At 39.2% G+C, this 25,530-nt stretch overlaps 1 protein-coding gene across 1 annotated transcript in view; it reads left to right on the forward strand.

Moving 5' to 3' along the window:
* The window catches only part of LOC139594391 (vitellogenin-1-like), a 43,125-nt gene extending 18,328 nt beyond the window's left edge, over window positions 1–24,797 (forward strand). Inside the window, exons 14-36 of the mRNA XM_071436435.1 lie at window positions 1,283–1,407; window positions 1,491–1,592; window positions 1,677–1,796; window positions 2,050–2,239; window positions 2,328–2,421; window positions 2,534–2,719; window positions 7,632–7,776; window positions 9,308–9,527; window positions 10,397–10,566; window positions 11,204–11,690; window positions 11,892–12,154; window positions 12,237–12,293; window positions 13,126–13,326; window positions 14,340–14,546; window positions 15,694–15,836; window positions 16,355–16,493; window positions 17,652–17,787; window positions 18,488–18,674; window positions 19,070–19,167; window positions 19,754–19,848; window positions 19,954–20,113; window positions 21,300–21,461; window positions 24,491–24,797. Of these exons, the coding sequence (XP_071292536.1) occupies window positions 1,283–1,407; window positions 1,491–1,592; window positions 1,677–1,796; window positions 2,050–2,239; window positions 2,328–2,421; window positions 2,534–2,719; window positions 7,632–7,776; window positions 9,308–9,527; window positions 10,397–10,566; window positions 11,204–11,690; window positions 11,892–12,154; window positions 12,237–12,293; window positions 13,126–13,326; window positions 14,340–14,546; window positions 15,694–15,836; window positions 16,355–16,493; window positions 17,652–17,787; window positions 18,488–18,674; window positions 19,070–19,167; window positions 19,754–19,848; window positions 19,954–20,113; window positions 21,300–21,461; window positions 24,491–24,609 (3,806 nt within the window). The 3' untranslated portion in view covers window positions 24,610–24,797. The remainder of the gene's footprint in view (window positions 1–1,282; window positions 1,408–1,490; window positions 1,593–1,676; window positions 1,797–2,049; window positions 2,240–2,327; window positions 2,422–2,533; window positions 2,720–7,631; window positions 7,777–9,307; window positions 9,528–10,396; window positions 10,567–11,203; window positions 11,691–11,891; window positions 12,155–12,236; window positions 12,294–13,125; window positions 13,327–14,339; window positions 14,547–15,693; window positions 15,837–16,354; window positions 16,494–17,651; window positions 17,788–18,487; window positions 18,675–19,069; window positions 19,168–19,753; window positions 19,849–19,953; window positions 20,114–21,299; window positions 21,462–24,490) is intronic.
* The last annotated feature ends 733 nt before the right edge of the window (window positions 24,798–25,530 follow it).

Below are 25,530 nucleotides of genomic sequence, written 5' to 3' on the forward strand. Positions count from 1 at the left end.
AAATAGTTTTTGAGTCATTTGAGAGACAAATCTATAGCTCACCATCTGTCCTTACAGGACATCTGTATCACTTTCACTGAACTATTAGCAAAGGATGGCAAATCTGTTTTCATTTCTCATCTCCTTAGTCAAGGTGCCCTAAATGACGTCTCGTAAAAGCATTTCATAAGCTGATTTTACAGAGTGTGACTGGATGTAAATGATATGGACAGGCATATTTTCCATACTTGGAGAAATTCACGAGGTGGGCCCATAGGAATTTCAGGAGGTTTAACAAGATCAAGTGCCAGATGCTGCACGTGGGTCAGGGTAACCCTCCATATCAATCCAGGCTGGGGAATGAACAGATCAAAAGAAGCCCTGCCAAGAAGGACTCAGGGTGCTGCAGAAGGAGAGCCTGGACCTGAGCCAGCCATGTGCACTTGCAGCCCAGAAAGCCAATTGTGTCCCGGGCTGCAGCAAAAGAAGCCAGACCAGCAGGACAAGGGGAAAATTCTGCACCTCTCCTCTGTTCTTGTGAGCCCCACCTGCAAAGCTGCATCCAGCTCTGGGACAAAGGAAAGACTTGGACCTGTTGGAGCAAGTATTAAGGAGGACCAGCAAGATGATCAGATGGGTTGAACACCTCTCCCATGAGGAAAAGCTAAGAGAATTGGGACTGTTCAGTCTGGAAAAGAGGTGGCTCTGGGCTGACCCAGTTGTGGCCTTCCAGCAGCTGAAGGGAGCGTACAAAAGACCTGGAGACCAGCTTTACTCAAGGCATGGAGTGACAGGATAAGGGGGAATGTATTCAAACTGAAAGAGAATCAGTTTATATTAGATATCACAAAGAAATTCATTACTGTGAGGGTGATGAGACACTGGCACACCTTGCTCAGAGAAGGTGTGAATGCCCCAATTCTGGAAGTGTTCAAGGCCAGGCTGGATGCAGATTTCAGCAAACTGGTCTACTGGAGGGTGCCCGTGCCCATGGCAAGAGGTTGGAACTGGATGATCCTTGAGATTGCCTTCAACCCAAACCATACTATGATTCTACAATACAGGAAAAGCAATTGGAAAAATGGCATAACCACCATGCAGTGACCAGTGAGCTTGTAGCTTTGCCCATTACTTTAAAAATTCAGAATATTCTGTTTATAACTGTTTTAGAGCATCAGTTCTATAGCTAAGTTTTCTGACCTTGCTTATATTATATTCCTTACTAAATTAGTAAATAGATATAATCTGCACACTCTGACCTAAGAACTAACTGTGCTGTGTCTTACTGCCTATTTCTCTGCAGAGTTCCTTATGAGTGGGCTGGCAGCTAAATATTTGGTATTGAATGATGCAGGTAGCTTAATTCCAACTGTAGCAATATCCCAGCTACGGGCACATTTCCTTGGAAGAGTGGCTGATCCCTTGGAGGTAATTGGGTCTACCCACAGTTTGCCCTCTAAACCCTTCTTACAACCATCATCCACTTGCACCTGCACTTTTTCTTCCCACAGGTAGGAATAACAGCTGAAGGACTGCAGGAGGTGTTTGCCAAAGGTTACGCTCCTGACAGGGACTGGGAGGCTGACTATGACTTCAAGAAAATCCTGAAAACGGTAAATTCTGGGGGACAAGAAAATCTCTGATATTGCTTTCTCAGATGTTATGAAGAATCAGGATTTTTTCATCTTCTCACACAGCTCTCTGACTGGAAGGCATTCTCCAGCGACAAACCTTTTGCATCAGGCTACTTGAAGATGTTTGGCCAAGAGCTGTTTTTTGGTGGACTTGATAAAAATGCCATCCAAAATGCACTGCAGGTATCATTTTTAAAGCACAACTACCCAAGCATCAAAATCTCTAAAATACTGTTACTTTCATACATTCTCTCCCTTCTATAAATCCATGGTTGGGTTTTTTGTCACTAGTATTAATCAAGGCAAATAAGGTCAAGCTTTGATCAGGATTATTTATAATCATTGCTGACAGAATTTCCCCTGAGGCATAGTTAATGACACGGATCATGATACTCAAGTTCTGCTTATTTAGACATGTTGAACTCTGTAATTGCAGGCATGGTATGGATCTGATGAAAAAATCCCTTCATTAAGGAGAATAATCAGTAGCCTTCAAAGTGGTGTAGGGAGGCAGTGGACCAAAGCTCTCCTGTCCTCTGAGATCCGCCGCATTGTGCCCACCTGCACTGGCTTCCCGACAGAGACCAGCTTCTATTACTCTTCTATCACAAAAGTGGCAGGAAACGGTAACATAGCTCATTGCTTTAGCAATACAAACATTTTTGCTAAGACTGGAGGGTGTTTTTAACCCTTTATTTGCTTTCTTTTTAATAGTTCAAGCACAGATTACACCTTCTCCAAAGTCTGATTTCAGATTGACTGAGTTGCTAAATGCCAACATTAGGCTGAGATCCAAAGCAAGTCTAAGGTAAGTATTTAGTATAAAATAAAAGAAAAATATTTCCAAGTGACAGAGACCATAAATATTCAACAGCTGATTGCTGCATGAACATAATTATACCCTCCTTCTACCTTTTCAGCATGGCCAAGGAGGTGACCTTTGTAATGGGAATTAACACACACACAGTCCAGGCAGGGCTAGAAGCACGCACCAAAATGACTGCTCATGTACCTGTGAATGTCGTTGCCACTATCCAGATGAAGGAAAAAAATATCAAAATTGAAATCCCGCCATGTAAAGATGAGACCAACGTAGTTACCATAAGGTAAGACACAGCACTTAGTATCTTTCTATGTAGCAAAGCAGAGTCACCCAAATACATCTAGGAATCTTGTCTCTGACTTACAGCTTCGATAATTGGTGGTGATTGGTATAGTTAATGTTTATTTTAAATGAAGTGACACGCACTAAAGCTTTGCTTGAAAACGTGTTACTTTCTGTGGTCTTCACCTGAAAATCCTCCTTAGGACTCTATCTCAGTTGTTGAGATCCATAAGCTATCTGAAACACAAATTACATAAAATTTCTATCTTGATACAAATATTTGAACTGGAAACACTAGGTAAGATATAAGCCAGATGAGTCCTATCAGTTAGAACAGTTAACCCATCTATATTTGCATTAGATGCCTTGAAGCATAGTGTTCGGTGTTTCTTATGTTTTTACTTTGTTCCCCTGTGGCTGCCATTTGGTTTTCTTACCTGTTAGGTCCCCTTGATTTATTATCAGTGCATGCAATTACAATACACTCTGGAAAGCTGTTGTAGCCAGATGCCAAACAAATGAAAACAGATGGAAATACAAATGCAAAGAGCAGGAGGAAACAGAAAGAATATGTCCAAGGAATCAAAGCAGTAGACCAAACTTAGAAAACCTTCTCACGCACACACATGAAAAAAGAACCTGAGAAAGAGAAGCTGAAAATTCTTCACAAAGGAAAAAGCTTCACTGACAACAGAAATCGGCGATTATACAAACCACTGAAATGTTAACAAGTTTCTGCTCTAGGAATACAGCCGTAACAAAAGAGATCAGTAGCTTGATCCAGCTGCAATTAGCATTCATGGCTGCTGGCCCAGAGATGCTCTGCAGGTTTCCTCCATTTAGCCACCAGTTAGGCTAATCATTCTTTTCCCTTGTCCTTCAATAGTCACAGACCATTTGATGTGCATTTGACATCTCATCCTCCTCCCTTAGACAATTCCTCCACTCCATCAAGTGTTGGTTGTAATAAGGTTTTCTCAATGCAGAGGTAGGGAGGGTCTCAGCATTTCAGAGATGAAAAGTTAGCTGCATGGGGATTTTTTGTTTCAGTTTCTTATGGAGTCCAGGACAGTCTGCTCCTAAGGTCATCAGGGACAGCAGGCAGCAACTCTCACTAGTTCCCACTGTTAGAGAGAGGGAGGCAGGTATTAATGAACTCAATAAGCACACTGAACTGAAATGAGAATATTGAATACTGATGGGGAGTTTAGAGCCTCAAGCAGAGAGAAATATTAGCAGAAGGATCCTCCCTGCAAATAGATAAAAAAATATTTTCCTCCTTTGACCTAAGGGGAGATCAAATGAGACACAAAAAGGGTTAAATGCATTGCCATTAAGCAGAAAGCAAGTCAGTATCAGAAACAAGGTATTACAGCAGAGAAGCCCATGAGTTCCAGCACAAGCCCTGATCTAGACCCTGCAGCATTACCATTTATAAAGTGAAGTAGTCACTTGGAAATAGCTCCATAATGCCAAGTATATGAGAAAGCTAATACTCACTAGATGACTTCTAGCACCATCAATTTCTCTCCAAAAAGCATTCCCATTCACTGTTACAAAACAAATGGCCAGTGGAAACCACATGGAGCAATGAAACAGCAATGAGTGCAAGTGAAGGCAAAGCAATAACTAGAGAATGTAACATTGAACCACATCACTGAGGAGGTCAAAGACCAAGCAAAGTAAAATCTTAGAGGCATGAAGAAAAACAAGCAGGCACGGTAGACAGAAAGGAGATAGATATATAGATATATAAATATATAGATATATATAGCTATGTAGACTGAGTTAAAAAATTTAATTCAACATCGTCTTTTTCTTCCTTTTACATAGATCTACCAAATAATAAAGATCCAATTGAAGTCAATGTTTTAGAGATATTGTGACACCTTCCCTTGCTAGCTTTAAATACCCCATTTAAAGAAATAGTTCTAGGAAGCTATTGATCTTTCATATGTTTGTAAGCTTTGTTCAAAATATTTTCGTATTGGGCACTGTCTTGATGGTCAGCAGGTTACTTTCTACAGTCCCATGGCATTAAAGTTAGACAGGATGTGGTATTATTTTCCCCATCATCTCTCACATTCAGACACAGGAAGCAAACAGTTTTCAATAGCATTAGATTCATTTATATCCTACACACTATAAAGGTTATAACCTGTCACAGCAGTGGGATTTATATAAATTTTCAAGAGCCAAAGAGAAATTCAGGTTAGTAATCATAGGCTCAAAAGAAGAAAAAAAAATAGAAAACTTTGGTGATAGAGATGTTGCATTCCCAAGACAAATCAGCACATTATGGGCTCAACTCTCTATAGAAAAAGTCAGAGCACAGTAATTAATCGTACTATGGAGAGAATATATAGCATGTGTTTCAATTCAATCCTATCAAAATTTAATTAAAATAATGGTTATTTTTAAGGCTCTTTTAACATAATTATTTAGTATACTACAGATGGCTACTTCAACATACTTTTAAACAAAATTTACAAGAAGTAAAAATCAAATAAATTTCAGGGGAAATTAGAGCCCTGTGATTAAAGTATAAATATGGAGAGCTGCCAGAGAATGCACTTTGCTAATATAACACATATTCATAACGACAGCCTACTGAAGTATATGCATAATCATGAATAGAGCTTGTATCACAAGGTTTTTTGCTTATTTTAGCTGTAGGATAAGCAGAAATTGCTTCACATAGGCATCTTATTTGTAAGATGAGCCAGGTAATTATAAATCTCTTTGTCCAACATGGCTACACCATGTATAGCAGAGAATGCAGAGAGTGATCTTGTTGAGGCAGCAAGGTGTGTTTGGGGAGCACTGCTCATTTATTTACATGTGATGTCACACTTTGTTTTAAAACCTGGAAAAATAGTCTCTTGTTGATTGTTTTTTGTTTTAAACAGACATTTGAGCTCTCCTGTCCCCATGCTAGGGGGGACAGGAGAGCTCAAAGGCCACACTCTCTCAATCATCAGTGTGTCCAACACAGCTGAGTTGCTTGTCCCCTACCCATGCAGTGAGTTTGGCTTATATTATAGCACAGCTTCTTCTCTCATCCAAAAAAATGCACTAATACATATTGGAAAATCTCCTTTTTATTTTTTCTCCCTTGTGTGGGATCAGAGAGAACAGATTCTTTCATACCATAGCTTTAGGCCTTCTTTGTGACTGTTTTTTCTTGTTAAAGCACCAGAGCTGGCTCTTGTAGCCTATTTTTACTGTGCCGTGTGATTCTGCAGACATTGACATGTGTCACCTGTGATGCAGCTACATTTGTCGGCTCTCTGTGCTCAACAGGGAGGAATCGATCCTTCGCTTTCATTAGGTGGCAGGAGTAGACTATTGGCATAAAAATACTTAAAAAATTGGAAAAGAAACCCCAGGGCTTTCTGCTTGGAGATCCAGCCTGCAGTTCAGTGGTCATTTGAATTATTGAATGGGATTAAAATAAAACCATTTCCCTTTTTGTCTCTTTACCCAGATGAGCTATCTGAAATGCAAGTTGATTTGTATTTTCTTTTATCCCCTCAGCTTGTTAGGGAGAATATTTTATTTCAGATTCCATTCTTCAAGGTTCTCCTATCACCCAGCGTGGAGCGTTGCTGTCATGTCCTTATCTAAAAAAAGAGAGAGATGGAAAAGAAAACAAAGCCCACAGGTGACACACGTTTTATTGAGGTGTTCCACATGAAGAGCAATTGTGTGCTTTACATTGCACACAGCACGGTAGGAGCCTTCAAGAGGAAGAGAGGGCTATCAAATGAATACAAATTCATCTTTCAAACAGGTTAGATTGGAATTGCTCAGGCTAGTACAGTGTGGGCCGTATTAAAATAGAGACCATTTTGAGACCATCTCCATTCACTGTCACAGCAGCCACCTCCATTGGCAGACCACAAAAGTCCCAGGGCAAAGAGATCAGCTTCATCCTTGAGAAAGAGCACATGGGGAATTTTGAGGTGGATGTTAGCTGATAAATGGCTAATAAGGTAGAGCTAGCACAGTGTTAATAGCTGAGGGAAGTAGGATTTTGTCTCTCAAAAGCGTTTCAGCACTCGAGATGTTGCTGTGACCCAAAACAAAACTCATAGTTCACAACACCATAACAAGTTCCACAAAAAATGTGGGTATGAAGCCAGGGGTTCAGGATATTTTGCCATGAGAGCCTCAGTCTGATGCTGCACCTTCTATAACTTATCTGGGATCCTGACTACTACACTTAGAATTGACAACACTGGAAACAATGTACCAGACAGATTTACATAAATAGGCTCTTAACCCTCCTGCCCAACTCTCTTGACCTCTTGCCAAGCCATGGCCACCAAGCCATGAGTATTAGTGAATTTAAATCAAGCTGGAGACACTTAGTTTCATGATTTCACGCTCCTTTCTTCAATTCTGCTCTAATAAAAATTGCACAGGAAACAGCATTCAGTAGCCACCAGTCCCCAGGCTGTTTTTTGAAGTTATGGCAGTATTTTTCCAAATACAATGTCAAAAGAAGTTAGAACTAAGACTACTGCAGTGAACACACAGAAGATGAATTTAAAAATTTAAAAGTCCAGGAGCTCAAAATAGGAGACTCAGAAATTTAATAATGTAATCCACAGCCAGGCTTCTAAGAGTGCTGTTTTTCATGGTATTAGAGTATGAAGATCCAATCAACTGAAAGGTTTTTAACCTGTACACATGATTCTAAAATTCTAACAGGGCTATCTGCCCCTGAGATTGTCTTTATCGACTCTTAGCAGTCCTTGAAAACACAACAGGAAGGATGCCGTAAATATCTGTAAAGCAATTTGCAAGGTATGATACTTGTTGTTGAGTGCAGGCTACAAGGCATTATTCAGGTCTGTTCCTCAGCAGTGCTTTATCAATACAGGTTTCCTCTAATGTTTATTCTGCAGGTCTAAGACATTTGCTGTTACACGAAATATTGGGGATTTGGCTGCTAGTAAGATGACTCCAGTTCTTTTACCTGAAGCAGTACCTGACATAATGAAGACGTCCTTCAATTCAGATTCTGCATCAGGAGAGACTGATAACATTGGGGTAAATGATGTACTGTCTGACTATTCTTTTTTGGGCTTTTAAACAGTAGGGAACCATTTATTTTCTCTATAGGAAAGGCTACAATTCATCTCTGACCAATGCTGATTCACTCAAATAAGTCAGGTTCAATCTAATAACACAAATAGCCCTATAGTAACATTATTTTAAAATCTAGAGTGTCATACATCAAACTTGCAACACTTTGTCTAAAGCAAAAGCGTTTTCTTTGGTAATTAATTTTGCACTGCCATCTACAGGCCCACGATCTTTAAAATACTTCACAACCGTTATGGAAGCCCCACATTCCTGGGGCAGTCACAAATGTTCCACAAGATGCTCCACTGCTTGACTTAGAGAGCCAAATATAATGCTTATAAGCATCCTGATTCGAGGATAGAGTGCAGTTTGTGTCATGACTTCCTGAGCCAGGTTTCCTTAAAAGCCAGGATAGGCTTTCTAAGCTGGGCAGTGCTGTGAAGGCATCGCTGTGACGATTCACTCAGGCCAACAGAGGCAGGAATACACTGTCCTGTTCTGGTTTCATTGTTATCCTCCAACTCTGAAGGGTTTTCAGATAAAATAAGAGATGAACGGAGGACAAGAGCAGCACTTTCCTATGGAGAAGTCAATAGACAAACGTGCTTTCAGTGAGAGCACTTTCCAATATCCTGGAACAAGCTTTCTTCTGCTTTGTGCCTCTGTGCTGCCCTTCCTGAAAACTCGGCACTCCGCAGTTATTCTTAAATGAACAGCAACTGAAAAATGGCACCGAGTGGAGCATTTCTCAGTATCACCAGAAATTCCAGGTTTTTTGGTAGGGTTCATGCAAGGCTGGAATCTTGTGAGATATGATAAACTGCATAAAAAAAATAATTGCAAACATGAATTATATGTGCAAAGAAATCTTGTGATTATTGTGTCTTTAGGTATTTGCTTCATTGCTTCAGGAAATCATTGTTTTCATTTCATGGATTTGATTCCAATTTTATTTAATTTTAATTTGTTCTTCTCTAAGCATTGCTTATCACATGTAAATTACATGGTTTTTAGTGGACATTTCTAATACATTATATGTTTTGACCATTTAAAGATATAGTGTCACATTCATGTTAGACCTCATCTGACTCAGAATTTTTGTGGACATAGTTGAAAGTTCTATTGTCTGACATATCAAAAATCAAAGGAAAAAACTCCAGTCAGTCTAAAGTACAGTCAGTTTTATCAAGAACCTGTAAACACTGTCTAATATTCCAGGGAAACAAAATTAAATATTTAAAATTAATTTTGATATAATTTCCCATTCTTACAACCTGAAGCTCTTTTTACAGTAGGTAGCCTAATCAACCCATTCAGATGATAATTTTGTCCACTTTAGAACTAAGTTGTTCTATGTCACTGCCTTGGTATCTAAAATAAACTGGTTAATTCCCCCTGCAGAGTACAGGTACTGCTACCAAAATATGATGCATAATGTGCAGGTAATTACTCTCATTTTTGTCTGAGTTCATTTGATGTGTATGCTATCTAATAGGGTAGGCGGTCTGCAGAGGATGTTTCATCTGGAAATCCCTTTTCTCCTGGACGCTCCTCTTCCCAAAAAGAGCCATTTGTTCAGTCCGTGTGCTTCAATGCGAGCACATTTGGAGTTCAAGTGTGCATTGAGAAGAAAAGCGTGCACGCAGCATTTATCAAAAACCTGCCTCTTTATTACCTGGTTGGAGAGCATGCCCTGAGAATCAGCTTCAAGCCAGGTAAATATAAGTGGGCACAGAAGAGAAAATAGTGGGTGGAGGTGTGTATATACACACACTCACACATATAGACAGATACAGACGTATATGTGCATATGTATTTTTTGCATCTTAAATACCACTAAGTCTACAATTAGAAGAACCAGGCCAGTCAGTACTGGCAACAGTCTATGCTCACAGCAGGAATCCATTTCTCCCCCATCGCCTGAGCAGCAATTTCCCAGCTCTCCCAGCAATGTCGCTCAGCGTGGCCAGCGTCAAGCAGAGCTGATCTGTGCCTGCAGAGTGTGTCTGATGCATCCTGAATCATTGGATTTGGGATGCAAGCACGAAGCAATTGGACATGGGCAACAGATCTGATGCAGTGTCCTGTAGCTACATTCTAAAACCCAGACTCTAAAAGGGAATTATGGATTAACCCTGCCAGGATCTAGTCCTTAATGTCTTAATCCATGATCAGAAGAAATAAAAGCACAGCAGGCCACTGAATCTAGGTTTTCTAAGTATCAAACTAATGGCCTAACCATTAGGCCATTCTTTAGCATTCAAGAATTAAGCCTCAATTCCTGTCTGACATTTAATTCTCTAACCCATGGTTTATCTCTTTAAACAATCCAATTCACTTGACTTAAATCTGCTGATATTCTGTTTATTGACCTGAAAGAATCTAGTACCATGGTAATATTTTAAAATTTATTTGCCATTAATAAATGCTTTAGCTATTAGGAAAAAAATTTAACAAAATCGCTCAATACCAATAATAATCACTGAACATTTATATTTGAGAAAAAATGGCTAAATAAATTATGGCTTATTCTCTCATTCAGTTGCTAATAGTAACAATAATACTAATTGCCATGCAATTTCAGTTTCCACTGAGGCACCTATTGAAAAAATACAAGTCACAATTCAAGCAGGAGACCAAGCTCCTACAAAAATGATACGTCTAGTAACATTTGAAGATCCAGAGGCACAAGCATCTTCCAGAAAAGAAGCAATTAAAAAAGTGAAGAAAATCCTTGCTGACACTGATGATCAGGTACTGCTGCGAAATTACACTTCAGAATTTGTGGGAGACATTACACAAAGGTTATTTTTATTCCTTCTACTAAGTAGCTTCCTTTGTTTAGATATTATGCCAAAGTGGAAAATAAAGACAGACTTTTGGATACACAAGTCTTTCGGCAGGTCTTTTGTTTGCACTCATCCTTTCTGCAAGTGAAAGACATTAGAAGGAGCAGGTTGGTTTTGCATGCTTTTCTGAAAATCTCTTGTAAGAGATAAAATAGCTGTTGTGTGGCCAAAAAAGTAGTCTGTTATTTACAGCTACTGCAACTGCAGCAAAATGCTCTGACACCAACTACACAACCTGCCCAGAGACAGTGACAGCTACAGCATTGTCATTACTGATACCAGTTACATGTCATTGTGAGGCCAACAACTGCTGCACACGCTCCTTATCACAGAAGTGTTTGGGGTATTCTGCTTATGTGTGGGTTTAACACATTATTATGAAATTGCCTTTGAATTATTGTGATGTGTTGCAAAGATGTTATCGAGCGTACACCTTGTCTTCTAAGGCAGCAGAGATTCAGAGATGTCTGCATCTGATTTTACTTATGCCATTCTGCAGGAACGCAGAAAAATAATTTTTTTCCAATGTTACCCTTGACTAGGGGACAAGAAAATACAGGAGCTCATCATCCAGCGCCAGCAGCGCCAGTGGAAGTGCCGAGAGTACAACAAGCAGCCCCTCCAGCAGCGACTCTGATGACAGAGCACCACAGGGAGGCACCCAGATAAATCTGAAAACAGGGCAGTTCAAAGCCAAAGGAAAGAAGTTCTACCCATTTGGGGGCAGTGGCAGTAGCAGCAGTAGTAGCAGCAGTGGCAGTAGTAGTGACAGCAGTAGCAGTGATAGTAGTAGCAGCAAGAGCAGCAGTAGTAGCAGCAAGAGCAGTAGTAGTAGTAGTAGTAAGAGCAGCAGCAGCAGTAGTAGCAGCAAGAGCAGCAGCAGTAGCAGTAAGAGCAGTAGTAGCAGTAGCAAAAGCAGCAGTAGTAGCAGTAAGAGCAGTGGTCATAGCAGCAAGAGCAGCAGCAGTAGTAGTAGTAGTAGTGGTAGTAAGAGCAGCAGCAGTAGTAGTAGCAGTAAGAGCAGCAGTAGTAGTAGCAGCAGCAAGAGCAGCAGCAGTAGGAGCAGCAAGAGCAGCAGTAGTAATAAGAGTAGTAGTAGCAGTAGCAAGAGCAATATTAGCAGTAGCAAAAGCAGTAGTAGTAAGAGCAGCAAGGACAGCAGTAGGAGTAGCAGAAGCAGTGGTAGCAGCAGCCAGAGCAGCAGCAAAGGCAGTACCGGAGGCAGCGCAGGTAGCAGCAGCAGTAGCAAAGCATCTGGTATAAAGCAGAAGGCTAAGAAGCAGTCCAAGACCACACCATTTCCACTTGCCAGTGCTGCTGAAGGAGAGAGAAGTGCCCGTGAGCAGAAGCCTAAACCACAGAGTAGCAGCAGCAGCAGCAGCAGTGAGAGCACTGGTGCTTCCCGTCGGCGCAGCAAATCTGACCAAGGAGCTGAGACAAACCATGCCAAGTCCCGAGTTCACAGTGGCAGTGGTCACACTTCCACAGAATGGGTAAAATGTCTAATACTTTGGCTTCTGCTAGGAAGTGACCTTGACTGACCTGTAGGTAATAACTTCTTTGTGAATTTTGCAGGAATATTACCTTCCAAAAGTATACAGTCTCCGCTTCAGGTCTGCTCACATCCATTGGGTAGGTGCCTAATTCAAGTGCACATTGCCATGGTAGCTGCAGCTGATGTGATCAAACCTGTTACTGAAGGGCTTTATTTGGGCCATTTCCCTTGACCATTCCATAACCCCCAATAACAATATTTATGATGAACAAAAAAAGCAGATTTATTACTAATATGCTATTACACGTCATCTTTTTTGGTGTTGCAGCACTTGCAATTCTCAAATTTGGGTCAGGACACACAAATGCAGCCAAAACTAGGTTAACAAAGACCATGGGGGAATAGTAAAACAATGGGACCTTCCAATGGGAATAGTTATGTTCACAGTTCTTAGGAAGCCATGGCAAAACCATTACACAGATTTTTTTCAGAAACCAGGTTCAGTACACATTATGGCACAGAGGTATTTTTAGCATATATTAGAAGGGTGATAATGGAGTGGCTTTTGTAGGTGTTACCTGTACAGCTATTATATATCTTGCATGTGAAAAAGGAAGATGATTTATAGTATTATTCATAAAATTGTATTATGGTTTTTTTTCTGGATATGGATGTATTAGACCACTTATGAAATGCCACTTTTCATTTTCCCTAGCATTAGACCCAAACAGTGTGATGTTGCTATTTGCAATCAGTATCTATGCAGTCTTTTTTTCAATAGATGTCAAGGTGGATACAAGGCACATTCCAACCCAACAAAATTCATGTTTATACATGGAAATAAAAATAACACTCTAGATATGTCCAAGTCCGTTACCTATAAAGAGAGTCTGATAGCTCTGATTATGATATTTACACTGTAAAACTGGAGGCTGCCTCATAGATTTTTAACCTATTTTTATTTCATAGCATCCAGATCATAAAGGATCAAGCAGCTCATCATCATCTTCCTCTGAGCTGGGAAGCAGCCACAGAAACAGCAGCAGCAGCAGTGACAGCAGCAGCAGCAGCCACCACCACCACCATGGAGAAAATTCTGCCCACAACTCCAGGAGGAGCAAAAGAGTCAGCATCCATCACCACAGCCATGGCTCCAGCCTGACACGTGAGGTACAACTGTGTGTGGTACCCAGAGCAGCCAGGCTTAGCTGGCTGCTGAGCTGGAGCTGTAGATGAGGAGGCACTAACCAGGTATTAGGCTCAGGAGGGACACTAAAAGTAAAATCTGTAAATGGAAAGCCAAAGTTCATTGAGATATTTCCCCCTGCAAAAAAAAACTCTTTTTTTTTTTTTTTTCCAAATCCCCTTGTGTTCAGGTTTGTCTGTTTCCTTTCCTTCATTTCTGAAGGTGTTTGCAGTATGTGAAACCTAGATTTGGAAATTATACATGTTGAAGGGAATGTAGCTGTGAGTTAAAGAGGAAATAATTTTCTTTTTCCTGTGAAAGCCCAGAATACAAAATCAGTTGCTTTAGGTAAAAATGAGGAAGAAATAAATAAGTCTGCCTAATTATTTTTAAATGAGGACTGGAGGTCATGAGTGCAGGCAGAGTATAACTAAAATCAGACTTTCCATGGACATTACTGATTGGTAAATGTGAAGGCCCATTAAGCACAGATTGCTTTTACCTTTATTATGCACACAGTATTCTATAATTGTACTGCATAAAGGTATCTACATAATAATAGAACAAATAGCTCTGCAAATGCAGGCAATGTCATGGGAAACTCTGCTACTAAGCAGGATTTCAAAATATTTGATTGGCTTGAAGAAACTGTAGTATAGTAAAATAAGTTGTGAATGTGTATATTACTCTGAATGTCTCTAGCACACATTGTAGGCAACAATTTGAAACATTACCATAGTGAACAAAACCTTGCTATATGCACAAAGACAGCTTGGAAGCATCTTGGATCCCTCATCAAAATAATCACGTCTTTGAACAATAAGGTTTCCAACCAAATTCATCCTTAACTATTGTGGATATAGAAGTATGTCCTGCAAACTAAAGTGATGAAGGACAAGGGCTGCTGCCTGCTATCAGTGCACATTAACTGGCCTGCAGGCTCTCTGGTGAGCACACAGGAATCCTTAAACACAGATGGTCGGGGGCTCTTTTTCAGCGCAACTTCCTGGGAGACGTAATTCCACCTGGCATCACGATTGTGGCGCAGGCAGTGAGGAGTGACAGCAGAAATCAAGGTTATCAAGCCACAGCATATGTTCGTTCTGATGCTGCCAAAGTTGATGTGCAACTGGTTGTGGTTCAGCTGGCTGAAACCAATTGGAAAGCATGTGCTGATGCTGTGATACTGCCTCTGAAAGCACAGGTAAGTGCTCAGGCAGCTTTCCACAGAGAGACACCCACAAAGCCCAGAGCAGGCACAGAGAATCTGCTGATGAAGAGTATTAAACAGGAAAGGCATACTTATTTTGAAATGTTTCATCAAGTTGAGGAAGTTTCAGAAAATATTTCACCATTAAAATAGACGATAGTAAAAAAAAATGCACACTTCAAACTCTGGCAAAAAATATTGATTTTCAAGATAAATCAAAATATAACCAGTAGAAGTATTTTAAAAAATTGAAAAATTGACTTCTTCATCACTATTTATTATCTGTTCTACTATGAGTTTTCTTGACTGGGAATTTGCCTGGGGTATATAATTTATTGACCCCAAGTTTAACTCAGCTGTTTAGAGCAGGGTGTTGTTAACGCTAAGGACGGGACACTGGATTTGATCCCTGTATGGGCCATTCACTCAGGAGCTGAACCCTTTCTGGATGGAGCTGGATGATCCTTATTGGTCCCTTCCAAGTCAGACTGTTCTGTGATTTCAAAAGACTCATAACTCAAATATATTTACATTGTATTTCCTAGGATTTATATGAAAAGATGGAAAAAGCAAAGTTGGGTAACGGGTTGATGCCAAAGAGAGCATCATAAGTGAAGGAAAAGGTCCTTTCCTTACTTTTTTTGCATATCCCTGTGCTGTGCTTCCCAAGAGTTTTTTAGAACTAGATGTTTGTGCAACAATTTATAAATCTCTGCTTTTTGCAGCTGCAATTAACAAATTCAGCATGATATTCACTATTGAAGAAAGTGGGGTGGGTTCAAATCAAGAGGTCTTGGGGAAAGAAAAGAGAAATTATAGTGCCGCCCTCTTCTAGGAAAAAATACATATTGATTAAGAAGTTACCACATCTGAGGAAATCTCAACATGCTTTTTGCAGCTTCTTTGAGACATGAACATGTGTATGTAGTTTTGCACAGACCAGAAAATGTTTTTCCTACCATGCCTCAGATTTTGCATGAACAAATCAAAATTTCTCTGTGAGCCTGTTTAGAGTAAAAGATTGGAAATATGAAGGATCGATGCACAAATTGGTGAAAGAAAATTTTGCATTTTGAAATGGTCAAGGTTCATTCTGGGATTCTTTTCTGAACTTTGGGTGACTGTTTCCCTGTTTACAAAGGCCAGACTGAGATGGGGCAAGGAGTGCCAGGATTACAGGATAGAAGCAGTGACTACCACTGGACAACTGGCAAGGAAGCCAGCTGCACAGCTGAAGGTGCAATGGGGAAAGCTTCCATCCTGGATAAAAAAGACAAGCACAGAGTATGTAATTCATTATTTCCTAAATTTTTATTTGACTTTTTTACCCTACTTGGCTTTTGAAAAACACTGAAAGAACTGGATGAAATTTTTCAACCCAAAAATACTTGTCTGGGCAGTGCTTGGATGGTAACCACAAGTTCAGTGGTACACAAATATTTTATGGATGTGTTCTAGTTTTTCCATATATTTCATATTAAATTATAACCTCCAAATATTTAAAAAGTATGCTTGATTTCATTTTCCATATTAAATTATTTTCTATTTCAGTTCAAAATGCCTTTTTGTTTTAAAATATTCTTCTATTCAGTCTCAAAAAATAACCATTTTAAATAGGCAAAATAAAACTAGTGTATTTCTTCTCAATAAAATCAACCATATAATTTGACCCAAAGTAATATTTCCTCAACTTTTCAGTTCTTCCATTTTTTCCTGAGTTTTTGGATCTGCCAGTAGCCCTCACCATCCCATGTGTGCTTTTGTTCCTGCACCTGAGTTTGTCACATCTTGTTTATCTCTAGATTCATGCAATACATTCCTGGTGCAGCACTCGTGTTGGGCTTCTCAGAAATACATCAGAGAAATCCATCTCATGAATTTATAGTTAGAGCAGCTGCAACATCTCCACGAACAATTGATACAGTAATTAAAGCTCCCGAGGTACGTTAAATTTTTATTTTCATTTTCCTTACATTGAATGATTTTCAACTTAGAATGTTTTGACACTCAACATAAAGAAACAAAAAGCAAAATATTCCCTTTTAGAGAATCTGCTATATACCTGACTATAGGAGGTGGGTGTTCAAATACATACAACAGCTCCCTTGATTTTGTGCTGCTTTGGCCCAGTGCAGAGTAAGCTCTGTAGTCAAAAATTGCAAAATCAGGCTCTGTAGTCCAATTGCATTCTGAGAACAGCAGTGAGACCAAATTGTCTCAGGGATGACTGCTCTGCACTCACACCTTTTTGCATTTTTACCCAGTTTGACTAGTTCTTGAACAAGGGTCACAGATGGAGGAGGCCTTGAGAGCACTTTGCACTCTGCTGCAGCCACAAACAGCACCTGTGTGTGTTGGCACTGCAGCCCCACACCTGCAGTAGCTATGCTTGACCGGTCTGAGCAGCCACAAATGCAACTCTGCTCTAACCAAACTGGAGCAGTCACCCACCCTCTTACAGGAGCCTGCACAGGCCTGGTCTGCAGAGTCCCACTAATTAATTGGTCCTTGTCCACTAAGTTCCTATGCACCTCTTTATAATTTCCCCTATGGATCTCTGGCTACTTAATAACAGCTAGCTGTTCATACACAGAAACTTGTGTGTCTTTAACCCACCACAGAGCTTCAGTACTGCAGGATCTTTACTATGTGATCATGAGGAAGTCAGTGCATTAGGCATTCATTTGATTTTCTTGGCAAATATAATTTGTAGCTACAGTGGAGGATCTTACCCCAATACTGAACATGCCAGTTTTCAACTCTTAATAGATGAGATTCATTTTTCCAAACACATCCATCATCTCAGTTACTCAACTTGTTAGCTTATTTTTTAAGTAATTCAAATATCATTTAAACTCATCTCTATCAGTTACTTTTCAGTGTTCTTAAAATTTTCTCAAAAAGTCAAGTATGACTAGAAGAGATGATAATGATTTCTCACAAAAGCTGAAGCTGTCGAGACTAACACAATTGCAATTGTAGAAATGCATCTTCAAGGGGTTTTTTTTTTTTCCAAGATAAGAGTGGGGGGTTTTTGCAGTCATATCTTGAGCATATGGTTCAATTTATCTTAATGTATTTTCATTTCTGATTTTTCAGGTAACACTTTATTGTCAGGGATTCCGATTGCCATTCACTCTGCCCTTAGGCCCATCTCCAGCTTACGAGACTCGAGATATCACTGCCTGGAATTTATTGCCTGAAATAGCTTCACAAATAGCACAAGAAGATCAATGTAAATGTTACTTATATGTTTGTCTCATGAATAAGCAATGTGTGTAGGTCATACTCTGCCATGGCTGGGCCTTGCCTTTCCTTCTAAAGGTCTTACAGGGAAGCATAGCATGTATCTGTAGCCCTGCTTCCAGCAGCTTGTTCCCTCACAGAGAAGCAGGCTTTTTGGCAGGTGAATGAAGAGGCTTCAAACTACTGTAAACATTCAGAGTTTGGGAATCACTTGTGTCTTCAAGGACTAGAGGTTGTCTTTTGCCCCTCCTAAGAAGGTGCCAGGTCTGCATTGAGAGGCGTCAGGTGATGGGCACTGGAGAGTCCACATTATTTTCTGTCCAGTTTATTTTATTCAAAAAGGAGCCACATAAGTTCCTCCTGGTTGGTGTCTAGCACTTCTGTGGGAAATGGGGAGTTTTTATCACAGTTTGTTATGGAATCCAGTTCCTCAAGAATTTTGTACATTTTATTCCCTGTTAGCTCGAGTTTTGTGTTTGGCACGTAATCAAAATCGATACTGGTATAATCTACAGCAGGTAGCTATTTTGTAGTGTTCTCATGTCCTTACAGACTCTGGCTTCTGCCAAGGAGGTGAAGTTTTCTTCATGTTTGCTGGGTAGTTCAATCTCATAGAGGTGTCTTTCAGTACTTCACAGCAACGCTTACAGTGGTCACATCTGCCATTTATTTATGGTTTTTTCTTGCAGCCACGTGTGAAATCAGGGAGAGAGATTTCAAAACATTTGATCGTGTAAGCCATTCATATTCTTTCAATAAAAGCTGCAACCTGGTGGTGGTTCAAGACTGTACTGAATACCCAAAGTTCATCATTTCTACAAGAAAGGTTGATCCTCAATCTTTCTCAAGAGAGGTTCACATAAATACAACATCAGCGTAAGTGTGATTTATACTGAGGCTTAGAAATTAGGTACAAAGTTTCTCAGGGAGTCACTCTAGGAGTAAGAGATATCTAGTTTCTAGCTGAAACTGGTTCTCAATAAGACATATGGGAAGGAAAGAATTTCTAGAAGGAATCCTTGTCTGAGGCTCTATGGTGTAGTTACTCTTGTCTTGAATTCCACAACCACCAATATCTGATAAATTGCTCACTAAGTGCCCATACTGTCTTTTCTTTAAAGGTTGACTATTAAAGCCCACAGTCTCAATGAATTTTGCACTTTGGAAAGAAAACTGCTTGTTCATTAATTCAAATTCAGATAGTCACAAATATCTATACTTTTCATATTTAACCACTAATTTATTCTCTTTTATTTTTGCTTTTTCTTAAGGAACATCACAATCTGTCCTGCCTCAAATTCATCTCTCCTTGTGGCATACAATGAAGAACGAGTTTTATCACACAGTGGAGGTTCTGAGTATGCAAAAGGTAAGCTGTGAAAGGAAAACCCAGTTTTCCATGGCTGACCTGGGAGCTAAATATCAAGATTTTATAAATTTTACAGAAAAATCTCAGTGTAATGAAAACATAAGTGGAATTAATTCAAAGAGAAAACTAAGGACTACTTTCTTAAGTTTTGTAGTGACTTATGTTCATGATTCCTATAGTATATATACTCTTACTTCTACTCCTCCAGCATAAATAACAGGTGAATAAAGCGCTTTCTTATCATATACCCAGCTTGGTGATTGTTCAGAAAAAAAGTTCATGTTATAGTCACAGAGAGATGCTTTAATTCAGACATTTAGCTGGAGCACCACGACTGTCATTATAATTTCAAAATTTAGCATACTACCTACAGAAGTCAGTTCCCACTGACTGTAACAGCAGTAGAATATTTTTGAAAATATATTATTTCTTCTATTTTTGTTTTTCCTCTCCACTTAAATATACATATTTAACTGTAGCAGCAAAATGAGCATTGTGAAGGAAAATGCATTGTGGTGTCTTCTGTGTTACACAGTTCCTCCATTCATTTAAGATGATCACTCTATGATTCACCATCTTTCTACAGGCAATGTTAAAATTTACAAAAATGGAAAAACAGTTACCGTGGAAGTTCCAGAACTCGGACTGAAGAAGGTGACTTTTGATGGTGTAAATCTTAAGGTACTGCACTTACTTTCAAGGTTACTGCTTTCTTTCTGCCTAGCGCCTTGCCAGTGTGACATACCAACACTTCAGCATTCACTACAAAGATGTGCTGCTTTGCAGGTTACAGTTGCTTCGTGGATGAGAGGAAAGACCTGTGGAGTTTGTGGTAACAATGACAGAGAAAAGGAAAATGAGCTGCTCATGCCAAACCGTAGGCTGGCACACAGCTGTTCTGCGTTTGTTCATTCATGGGTACTGCTAGAAGAAACCTGCTCTGGTGGTGAGTGAATCTGGAAAAACTCTATGCTTGGATAGATTATGATTTCACTTTTCCTCTGCCAGGAGCTAGAAAATATTTTTTTTAAAGCAGTAGGTACTTTTTACTTAGAAATTTCAATAGTCATATGCATCCATTTTAACTTTATTAACTACTGACTGTTTAAAACACTGCTTGTGAATATAGAGAATATATACTCCAGCAAAAGTCTTTGTCTCATGTGCAATTCAATGTTAAATAATTGGGTTTTATTTCTTACACTGAGTAGCTTTTTTTCTTGAGAGGCAAAATCAGCCCTAATCTTGCTCCTACAGGAAAAAAAATTGTGTGATTTTCACCATTGTATCAAAACAGTTTCAGCTGTTGTCTGCAGACTTAATTTCACCACACAAGGTGCAGACTATGAATAGAGTGTCAGATCCTACACTCATGTAAATTTCCAAAGTGCAAAAAAAATTCATTATTGTTCTGCACCATGTGAGGGTGCAATCTCAGGAAAATATTTAGAACTACTCCTACAGTAAAGAGCTTCATCTCACACGCAGCTGGAAAAACAATGTTAGACTCCCAAAATATCAATACAGTTTTGTTTGGTAGGTCTCCATTTACCTTGGACCTGAAATAATTTTATTGAAGTTAATGGTTGCTTTCTCCTTGACTTCAGTGGCAGCAGAATTATTCTTATCTGTGTGTCAGAAAACAGAGTCGTAGCTGGCATCCTGTTAAGTTACATTATACCTTTCTAGTGAGATAATTGCTGCATTATAAAAATCATCCAATACAAAAATTATCCTTGTTGTTATTAAATAAATGCTGCCCTTTTTTATCTATTCACTACGGTTGACATTTTTCCTAATGCAATGAAGTAGCCATTGTGCTTGCAGTATCTATTCTTAATAGCTTTCAGACATGAGAGGTTATTTTCTGTGTATTATGTAGTTCTAAAAAACTGAGTATACATGATTCCATTTGGGTTCTATTGTGCAATTAGATTTTAAAAATAGCTCCCCTTTCAGACTCTTTCCTCAACTTATTATTGTCCTATCTTGATAACCTCGGTACTGTAAAAATGGTTTGTCAGATACCTGTGTTTTAATAAAAGCTGAAGAGAAAATATGGACCTTTATTATTGCAAGGATCGATTGGGATTTATTTCTACAATTTTAACTACCTTTCCTTTTCCTCTTAGGGTGCAAGCTGCAGCGCAGTTATGTGAAGCTGAATCAAAACCCTACTATTGATGGTGAGGAATCTACCTGCTACTCTGTTGACCCAGTACTGAAATGTATGAAAGACTGTACTCCAAGTGAAAAGGCTTCAGTAAAGGTTGGCTTCCACTGCTTCCCAAAAGGTACAGTGTTTTTCTCCCTCTGTGTGTCACGTACTGCAGGAGCTGTCAGAGCACTCGAAAGAACAAAACACAGCACAGCCATGCACAGACCTGTACTGCTCCGGCTCCTCTCTCAGCTGCTGTTTTAAATCCCATTAGTATTTGCTATAGCTTCTGACAGTGCTGGCCAGCTAAAAGCTAGGTTAGGTGATGGCAGGCAGCATCATCTGAGAAAAACATTTGAGGAGGTAAAAGGGGCAGCAGCGATCAATAAAATCACAAAATAAAATTTGTCATGTCTTCAGGATCTCCATAAAGTTGAGATAAGCAACACTGAGTCCTTTTATGTGCATTACAGCCTGCAATTTTGTGTAGACCAGGGCAGGCAAGGCAATTGAAAGTCAGTCAGGTAGTGTGACATGAGTGCTGTAGTTAGACTGCCATGCTATGCCACTGTGCAATTCATCAGCAAAACCACATTGCTGGAATTGTTACAGAAAATGGTTTGGTTTTTAAGGTATTTTATACACACATAGTCATGCCCCAGATAAAGAAAAAAAAAAGAAAAAGAAAAAAGAGAAACAAAAAACTGCAAGCCTTTTCCTTTTTCTCATTTCATTTATATCAGGATATAAGGCACTTTCTAATACAGTTTCACACTGAAGTTATGTAATCATGAAAGGAAAATCCAACCTGGAACCCACAGATGTTTCTGGAGCATTCTTTCCTAAATCTTTTTAATTAATTAAAAATTAATTACCTATATAGCTTACAGGGAACCCTAACATTAGGAAGTATCTATTGAAGTGGTTTGTTCTCTTAACCATTGCTGGCCAAATCCATGGTTAGCTGTGATAATCCAGTGTAGTTTCACTGGAGCCAATGCACCCCTGTGTTGAGTAGGGCTGGAAAGGGCAGGGTATTTTATGTCTGAATTTAAATGTAGAACTGTGTAGAACTTTGCACTTTGGTTGTGTTATTATATCAGCAATGTGCTGAATCAGCCCAGAAAAGCAGAGAGGATGTCTCTCTACAATAGCCAAATATCTGCCACAGCCTATTCAACAAGTAGCACAGAGAGAGTGTTAATAGTTTTGGTGGCACCCTGAGATGAGAATGGATGCATTCTTTCATAAATAGAAAAACCCACCCTCTACAAAAAATCCTTCCAAAATCTTGTTATATCCATGTTTCATAGATTTCTACTGTGTATCCAAGTCTGTATCTCTGAAGTGTCACAACCCCAGACCACTCACTGCCTTAGAATATTAGGCTATAATAAAGCTGTCTCATTCTCTCACAAAACAGTTTGAGAAAAGAGGAAAATCAGAAAAAAAAATGTTAGTTGTTGCAGCCAGTGCTGCTTTCAGAGCAACTGCAGGCTTCTCTTGTTCATTTACTGAAGCAGAGAGTGGGGAGTCTGCTAGCAATACTTCTAATCAAGACCTTGTTTGTTTATTTATTTATTTATTTATTTGTATGCTTATTTATTTTCCTGAAGAGGAAGCAGAAAAAGAGGAGGAAGAAAAAGATTCCATTTATCATTCTTTAGCTTGCTAAATTTATTGCTTTTTCTTAGACTAAAGATCAATAGGAATACAAGGCCAGGACTTAAAAACTACTCTTTCTTTCTTTCTTTGTTGAATGACTTGGAGAAGCAGTAGAAGCAGTAGAAATCTTCATCTTTCTCAATCTAGGAACACACATGCACAGGACAAAGAACTTTTCTCGACTCTTTATATGACAATTCAGACATGATAGTTTGCTCTTTCAAAATTCAAGGGCCCCATCACTGTCAAGGACCCCACTTGCAGTGGAGCAAGGATAAAATGAAGTACAAGAATGCAGAATTTCTCCTGTTGCCCTCAAATCAGCAAGACTGTGGCCCTAGGAACTTGACCGAGGCAGGCATCACTCCAAGTTTAAATCCACATATTGGTTTATATTTCAAACATGCCACAAGGGGATCAGTTACATGGGGATCAGTTACTCACCCACAATCCAGTTTGCAAGGAAACCATTTCCTACATGGATAAGAATGTGCTCAGACCCACAGTGGGCCAAGAGTAAGAGACATAATGTATATAAAAACCAGAATTCAGACATTTCACAGCATTTCTCATTTCACAGCCTGAAAATATAATATACATTTTTAAAAGCATCTCCAGCATCTTTCTGGGAAATATTTATTATCCAGTTTATTATGCAAAACCTGCTCTTAATGTTGGACAGTAATTTAGCCATGGGGAGTGTTAACCTTTCAGAAGATAAGTGACTGATGCAACCCGAACTCATACAGCAGTGTCCATATTTCCCTGTGATGAGGAATGGCATTTAATAAATGTACTGTCCAACTAAGGAATAAAACAAATGGAAGTGAAATTATGAAAGCTTTATCCATTCTCATTATACAAACTTAATCTAAATGGATATCCTAATATTCTTCCAATGCAATGATAAACCTCCAACTAGCTAGGAATATTTATTGGGAGGATGAATATCATTATTCCATTTAGATTATTTCAGCATTAAGGAATATGGCTTATTCAAGCTGCTGTTGATAAAGCAGTGTGGTAAGGTTAATACTGCAACTGAGAATGCTCTGCCAGATTTCACAGTATATGGGAAACTTTAATTAGAAGTTTATGAACCTCTGAAAATTCTCCAAAGGGCTTACCCTTCAGAAATGAACTTCAACAAATAGTCAGCAGAAATACCCAGTGATATGCAGCACTAACAGAAGTGATTGCTGATGTGGATTGGTACGTGGTGGTCTTACACTGACAGGGGCTACCTCCAGCACTTTCACAGCCTCCTTTTGCCTTTGTGTTTCGTGAAATGTAATTCATTTTGGTTTTAGGGAAGTATTACAGTAATTATATCATGGGTGAAAATCCTGTTCCAAGTCAATGACTCAGTTAGATGTCAGTCGCGAGGGCAGGATTTCATTCTTTACTTGATGAGGGAGTTGACAGCCATCAAAACAGTATTTCTTTGAAATGTGTTAATTTGCTTGATGTTAGTTAACAATGGCTTCACTCTTCTGACAGAAACTGCTGTAAGCCTGTTGGAATGGCAGAAAAGCAGCGATAAGAAATCTGCGTCTGAGGATGTTGTGGAGTCTGTGGATGCTGACATTGATTGTACCTGCACTGGCAGCTGTAGTTAAGCTAAACGTTTTGGCATTGTGCTATAGACATACTACACAAATAATTGAATAGCTGGACAGATAAGAAGGGAACATAATAGCTGTAGTAAAATATTAAGAAAGGTGTTTGGAGGAAGTAAGTCTACTGCAAAGTCAAATGCATTATGTACAGTCTGCACTGCTTAATAAATATGTTCATTAAATAAGTATTCATGTGGTCTCTCTTTATTTTTCCCTATCAACAAAACAATCAGGCCAACTATAATATTATACAGAAATTCTGCTCCCTTTTATCTGAGATATAATTACAGCAGTCCGCTCATAAAATTATGTTCACTAGGTGATGAAAGGAAAACATGATTATGGCTACTGCTAACATTCCATTGTGCAAAGAATTTCATATTTAGCATACTAAAGACACAGTAAGCATTTGTTTTCTTTTATGTGTTCTGGTAAAGAGCAACGTCTGTTCCTGGAACCGCTCTGCAAAAAAATATATTTTACTCCCAGCAAGACCATTAGCCTTAGTACATTCTACAAAGGAATGAATTGGACTGCTAGACTCCCACTGTAGCTTTCCAGAGAGCTATAGTGTGTGACACAGTCCCCATTTTCATTTAAATTTCAATGGATGTGCTGTTGCTTCATGAACTAACTAAAAGTGTGAATAGGAACTTTTTTTTTTGCTTTACCATCTCCTATTGTATATTTATGAAAATGATGGCTTCAAAAACTTCAGGGAACAATAATACATCAAGTAGCATTCCAAATACTCCGGAAAGCAATATATAGAAAGATATGTAAGATCAATAGCGCCATAAAGCTAAAATAAAATACAAGCAGGACAGCCAGACTCTGTTTAACCAGTGAAGAGTCAATCTGCTAGCTTTCACTGTGCAGAAAGGTAATTCCCTCCCACCCCAGGGGACCAGGAATAGGAGG

Source organism: Agelaius tricolor, unplaced genomic scaffold (assembly GCF_023055355.1).
Source record: "Agelaius tricolor isolate 1412-34295 unplaced genomic scaffold, bAgeTri1.0.p SCAF_11, whole genome shotgun sequence".
In the NCBI taxonomy this organism is placed as follows: Eukaryota; Metazoa; Chordata; class Aves; order Passeriformes; family Icteridae; genus Agelaius; species Agelaius tricolor.